This window comes from Pelobates fuscus, chromosome 13, assembly GCF_036172605.1.
Source record: "Pelobates fuscus isolate aPelFus1 chromosome 13, aPelFus1.pri, whole genome shotgun sequence".
NCBI lineage: Eukaryota > Metazoa > Chordata > Amphibia > Anura > Pelobatidae > Pelobates > Pelobates fuscus.
Genome location: NC_086329.1, coordinates 25,382,580 through 25,389,645, shown reverse-complemented (window position 1 = coordinate 25,389,645; position 7,066 = coordinate 25,382,580). Strand labels below are relative to the sequence as shown.

Here is a 7,066-nt window from a genome sequence, read left to right as displayed (position 1 = left end):
AAACTATTTTAGTGCTGTATTTTAGTACTTGGGGAAATAGTGACTAGAATGGGGCAAAACTAATATAAATAACTAAAAATAAAATAAATAATAATAAATAAAATATATATTAAATTGATGATATATATAATAAAACATACACCATGAGCAATTCATTTAATTTCCATGGTGCTGAAAGTTCATTTTTTTAAGAATATTGGCCTCAAAATTGCTGTTTTCACAGAAAACTCTCCCAATGTATTTATGGCCTTTGTTTAAAAAAAACTTTTTCTACTTCCTAACACGTCTCCCTTCCGCCTCCTCTAGTCCTGCACTGCGCATGCGCCATCGGCAGGCGCGTCGAGCCATAGACATATGCGTCGAGCACTCAAACTGAGTGACGTAAATTGGCCAGCGCCGCCTGCCGGGGACACGTCATCGGTGTGTGACATCAGGAAGGTAATGGTTCTCTGCCATGTGACTCTTTGTGTTCTCATCATGTCTGCCTGTACCCTCCTGTATTTATCTCTCCCCTGGGGCGCTCAGTGATGGGTTCAGGGGGGCTTGGGGTACTTATTATCATTATGATTTATAATAATTTGCTCTCAGTATTTGTTTAATGTTTTTAATTACACACCAGCAGCTCAATCATAGCTTCATCCACTAAATACCTGCTATTTCTGTTTAGGCTGAGCTAGCCAAGCTGCCTGTGACTATACTCCTGCTGCCTAATATGTGTACTCCAGGTTTGTTTCAATACAATTCTCGGTTTAGTAAATAACTCTCTCTGGCTGTTTTGTGACTTAAAAAATAAAAAGAATCAGATGTATTTAATTTAATGGTTAGGAAACTAAAGAGAACCCTTTTAGGCCACAATAACAGCAGTCAGCTTTTGATTTCAGTTATTTTGTCACAATATTGGAAGTTGACATTTTGTGAATAACTCTCTTAATATTAGGTACATTCTGCGTTTCTCGGTGCTTGACCAGCATAGCCTGATCTGAGTGTCAAACGAAACGACACTGTATTATTAACACGCATTGCTTTGGTTTGTGTCTTTAATGTTTTGGTAATAAAGTTTAAAAATAAACACTATTTATTAGGCTAGAACAGGGATAGGCAACCATCGGCACTCAAGATGTTTTATACTACATCTCCCATAATGCTGGCAAAGCATCATGGGAGGTGTAGTCCAAAACATCTGGAGTGCCGAAGGTTGCCTATCCCTGGGTTAGAATATAATGTCCAAATTTGTTTTGTACAATGGTATACTAGTACTGGAATGTTAAACCTTATTTTTGTGGTAAAAAAGTGTTTTGCTCTGTTGCATTGTCCAGAGTACGTGTAACTTATTACATCCGTTGTACAACGCTGCTGAACTTGTTGTAACTATATAATAATTTAGTGTAATTTGGCAGGTGTAGGTTGCAGTTGGGATTTATGTGTCTTCATGAGAGGGTTTTGTGTCTTTTCGATTTTTTTCTTTTTATTATAAAAGTGCAGATTTCAATAGATATCATCACTTTTAGAAAACTTCTCCAGCTGTCAATCACACAGCAGGGTAGTGTGTTTTTTTTATTTTGTATTCTTCTGTAAACTCTGTGAAAAGATGCTTAGAAATCTATGCATATTTTGTTTGGGGGATATCTATGAGATGGTTTAAGTTGGTAATTTTTTTTTTGTTTAATAGCAGCAGATGATGTGCTATTTTTGTGCTTTGCATACAATTTTAGCTTTTATGAAATATTTTTTGCTGGAATTTTAAGGGAATTCCTACACAGTCAAACTGAAAAGATATACTGAGATGTACTAGTGCATACTTTTTGCCTCGTTTCCACTGAGCGGTATGGTTCGGTCGGTACGGTTCGGAAGGTCCAGCCTATTCAGGTGAGCGTTTCCACTGCAAGTCAGACCGCCATGGGGCATGCAGGGTTTAGACCAAATGCCTAGCGTGTCATCTGTCGTGAGCTTTGACATTTTCCTGTCCGCCAGTGGATTGTATAGTGTGACGCCAGTAACTCCGCCCTAACCGTACCATTTCCTATGGACCCTACATCTGAAGGGGGTCCAGAAATGGTGTGGCTTGGTTCGGTTGTATGGGCCACTTTCATAATAGAAACACTCAAGATGGCGTACCAGACCGTACCGAACCGTACTACTCAGTGGAAGCGGGGCATTTGTCTCATGTAATTGACCATCTTTGGCAAAAGGTGGCATTGCTGTTACCATATCCCATCTCATGACTATCACGATGGCTGATGGGAACAGGCATTATAACGTAATGTGCACAACATTATCTAGGGAAGACTACTCGGTCTCATGGAATCTTCCGTAGACTCTGACTTGTGCATATTGGTGTGTACAATAGTGAGAACAGCTCCTGTGAAATTGAGCTGGGAGCTGAAGAAGTGTGGAGATGAGAAGATGGCAGTACTGAGGAGGGGCAGTTTTAGTATTTCTTCCTATCTGCTCCCCCTCAGGCCACTTTCACATAAGCAGTGATGTTGCTTTGAGAGGTATTTGCAAATGCTCCACAAGGGACAGTGCCACCTTAAGTCTCTGCTTTGCAATGGACAACTAGCAGCTCATTCAAGGTGTTTGAACTTAATTTCATACTGTTTGGAGGATCATGGACTTGGTGGTTTAGAAGGGGCTTTGCAGCTTTAGTGTTCCTTGTTTTGTTTGTGGTGTTGCATTTTCATTCAACTGTAATGTTTAAACATTTTCTTTGAGTATATGATTGAATCTTGGTGTAGAGGTTGAGTTGCCTTCAGTCTCTGGATTCCAATCTCTTGATTATGTAAAATCGTTTATTACATGTAAAAATGCAACACCGGCTCTCCACTGTGTCTGGAGACGCACCCTTTTGACCTAAAGGGAAACCAAATGCCCCCCAATGACAAAAGGGTTAAAAACTGTTTTGTCACGTACCTAAACCTAGTGCTGATGTCCCGATTTACAGCGCTGGGTCAGGCTCCACTTCTGCTCCTCCTTCATAATGTCAGCCAGTGGCGGTAACCTAATGCGCATGTGCAGCGAGTGCCTTGCAACAGGACTACCACATATGACCAACACGTTGTGTCAATGCTTTCCTATGGGGTTTTAGTTAGTGATGGATGTCCCCATGCAGGGACATGGTAGACACCCACTACAGGTGGAGTTAACCCTGCAGTGTAATTATGTCAGTTTACCAATAACTGCAATAATTACAATTGCAGCGTTAAACTGACAGTGAGAGTGCACACAGACCACTTCAATGAGCTGAAGTGCTCTGGGTGCCTGAAGTGTCCCTTTAACACTTCCGCCTTATTACTGTCTAACCTTGACAACAGTGAATGGCAGAAACAATTGGGGCAGGGTAGCCCACTGCTCTCAGCCTATTAGTGCCACGCAGTTTGGACAAATTGGTAAATGCTGTGGTTTGGGATTAAATCAGAGGTTTATGGAGCAAATTTATTTTTTTAAAACTAAAGAGACTAACTAAAAAAGATCCCATCCAGCACCTTTAACTTTAGGATTAACACCTTTTTTGTTGTTCTTGCATTGTTGGCATGGTATGATATAGTTCCTGTTCATTACAGGAACTTACTTTGTGTTCTTCTGTTCTTTTCTATCCAGTCATTGAGCCACTATAGTAACCACTCCATTAAATGGTTACTCCAACCTTTTGGAGGGGCACATTCACTGTGTAATATGCCCTTTGGGCACTATGAAAAAGGTGCCCCCCTCCCCTTGTTTGCAGTTAAAGCTGCAAAAAAAGATATTTACCCACCCTGAATCCAGTGATGGGCGGAGCTCCTGGTGCTGACTTCCACGCCCCCTCCGACATCACACACTCTTCAAAGCCTGTGGTCGGACTATTTAGTTGGCATGCATGCACTTTAGGCCCAGGAGAGAGGTTGGGTTTACTTTTGAAAGAATTGAAAACTTTTTTTTGTTTTTTTATGTGCGATGGAAGAAGGCAGGAAGGAGCACACAGTCAGAGGGAGGGGATTGCAATATTTCCCTTGCAGGCTCTCTACCTGCAAGGGAGATTATCATGTCTGTAACAATCGTGCTGTGCGTGCTGATGACAGACGTAAAATATGAAACAACAGGAGATATGGTGATTGCGCACACGGTAAATGATATCCTTGTATAGAATGAGATCCCTAGGTTCTGCATATATAAGAAACCATCATAGGGAACCTAGGGATCTCATTCTATACAAGGATATCATTTACCGTGTGCGCAATCACCATATCTCCTGTTGTTTTATCTTTGTATGTAAGTGTTATATAGTGACTATACACTTTGGTGGTTTCTTTGTATGCTGCACTGGTTTTATATATGATATTTTAATACTTTTAGCGCCATCTTTTATCTCTGTTTTGTATTTGATAGACGTAAAATATGCACAGAATTTACATTCTGGGGCTGCACACAATAATTCTGTATGTGCATTGTTTCAAGCAAAAACACTGCACATACTCCTACAACCATGACCACTTCATATCACTGAGGTGGTGGTTGGAATAACCTTCTAAGCTAATGTTGTTTGAGTACTTATAGTGTCCCTTTAAGATCTGTAACCTTCTGTGTTACTGGGAAGCAGGAAGTTCATCCAGTGTGACAAGTTATCCTCCTAGTGGAAGTTCTTTCAAAGGCATGTTTCATTCATTTGGCAAGGTCAGAGATGCAGTGAAACTCATTTAAAGAAATGGTAAATACCCAGTTTGGCAATTATTGATAAAGAATTAATGTACTGTATATACTCGAATATAAGCTCACCCCAATATAAGCAGAGGCCCCTAATTTTACCCCCCAAAAACTGGGAAAACTTATTGACTCGAGTATAAGACTAGGGTGGGAAATGCAGCAGCTACTGGTAAATTTCTAAATAAAATTAGATCCTAAAAAAATTATGTTAATTGAATATTTATTTACAGTGTGTGTGTGTGATGCAGAGCCTTGGTGGGGGGGTGGGCATTTTTATTATAATTTTTTTTTAAATTATTATAATTGTAATATTTTTTTTTTTAATATTTTATTATTATTTTTAATATTTTATTTTATTATTATTTATTTTTTCGTCCCCCCTCCCTGCTTGATACATGGCAGGGAGGGGGGATCTCACTCCCTGGTGGTCCAGTGGATGGGCACTGTGTAGGCGGGGGGCTGGCAGGGAGTGCTTACCTCTCTTGCAGCTCCTGTCAGCTCCCTCCTCCTCCGCGCCGGCCCGTTCAGCACCTCTGTCAGCTCGCACTGTAAGTCTCGCGAGAGCCGCACTATGACCCCGCGGCTCTCGCGAGACTTACACTGGGAGCTGACAGAGGTGCTGACCGGACCGGCGCGGAGGAGGAGGGAGCTGACAGCAGCTGCAATAGAGGTAAGCGCTCGCTGCCAGCCCCCACAGCCCCCAGTCTGTATTATGGCAATATAAATTGCCATAATACAGACAATTGACTCGAGTATAAGCCGGGTTGGGGTTTTTCAGCACAAAAAATGTGCTGAAAAACTCTGCTTATACTCGAGTATATACGGTATTTGATTTTCTCAGGTCAGCTTTGGATTTCAACCACTTAAAGGTCACTTTAAACATTATTATAACCTCTGCTTAGAGTCCTCTTGCCCATAGTACACAGTGGATTCTAATTGCAGTAATTTTCAAAAATGACTGCCGGTAGAAACATTCCGATACCATTCCAAGTCCGATACATGTTGAACACATCCCTTCTCTTACCAACTATGTCTGCGAATGTGTGTGGGCAATAGGAGGCTTGGGAGGTTATTGCACACAGCACTATTCGTAAAACTGTAATCTGATGAGTGGAACTGCAGTTAGGGGATGAGCTACATATCCTTTAAAACATCTGCTGGACAAGTGTTTATGGGATAAACCACCGACCTCCATAGACCAGAATGTGTAGCTCCTGATGGGTAGAATAGAAGCTCTCCCTCCCATTGTTGGAAATTCATAGTGAATTTCACATTTTAAGGTCAAAGTAGCTGATCTGACAGCAGAGATGACTTGGAGAATTTTAACCCTGTAAGTGTCCATATTTTCAGAGTACTCGTGATGACTTTTAGGAAACTGTGAGCCAAGAACAACACCATCCAAATATATACTTGTGTTCTTTCAGTAACGAGTTTTCACCCTCCTTTCTCTTCGCAGTGATTTGATGCTTCATCATGAGCCAGTTACAGCCGGAACACGATTCCTATGCAATTGAAGAACCCAGTGATGAGGAACCGGGACTTAGCAGGTAAATTTCAGAAAATGTAACCGTCATAATCAGTCATCCAGTTACTTGTACGGCATTACCTTCTCCTGCTGTGCAAGTCTGCATACAGCAGGAGCTGTGCTCTGAGTTTGCAACCACATACAATACAATAGTTTTCTGCAGGTTGAGGATGATCACTGGGGATAATCAGGCCGTGAACTAGCAATTGGATATCTGATTATGCTACAAAGGTTAGAATATCAGAAGGTTGAGGTGGAGTTTGGGCACCAGGGATGAAAATGGCAAAAAATAACAGGAAATGTAAAGGTAATCTTGCACGGCCAGCTTCCTAACTTCATAAACGCTACAGTGCTTGGTAGAACCTTTTAAACATTAATATTTTGTAATCTGTGCCCTTTACAATATAAGCATATTTTGACCATCCTTTTAACATAATTCATGAATAGTTTGATTGTGAGTTTATTCCATTTGTTTTTGTTTTTTAGCTCTGAGGATGAACTGGATATACTTTTACATGGGACACAAAAACAGAAACTCAAGCTGATTCGTGAATGTCTGACTGGAGAGAGTGAATCGTCCAGCGATGACGACTTTGAAAAAGAGATGGAAAATGAGTTGAGCAGCACTTTGAAAACAATGAAGGGGAGCTGGCAGACTGCTGGTCCTAGTTCAGGTTTGTAGAAGTGAAAGGTGGTGTTTGGATGGTTCTCCTGGTTATTAATGGACAGCTGTCACCTCCAAAAATGTTTTTTTTTTCTTAGAATAATACTTTTGTCAAGTATTGGAAAGATATTGTTAAATCCGCACTTTTGGGGACTTAACCGAATTCACAAAGTCCCCCAACGTTGATATCGCCACTGGTG

General features: G+C 41.0%; 1 protein-coding gene across 1 annotated transcript in view; it reads left to right on the top strand.

Annotated features, from left to right (window-relative positions):
• Nucleotides 1–351: 351 nt before the first annotated feature.
• The window catches only part of EAPP (E2F associated phosphoprotein), a 25,880-nt gene continuing 19,165 nt past the window's right edge, over nucleotides 352–7,066 (top strand). The window contains exons 1-3 of the mRNA XM_063439999.1: nucleotides 352–438; nucleotides 6,134–6,224; nucleotides 6,689–6,876. Of these exons, the coding sequence (XP_063296069.1) occupies nucleotides 6,151–6,224; nucleotides 6,689–6,876 (262 nt within the window). The 5' untranslated portion in view covers nucleotides 352–438; nucleotides 6,134–6,150. The remainder of the gene's footprint in view (nucleotides 439–6,133; nucleotides 6,225–6,688; nucleotides 6,877–7,066) is intronic.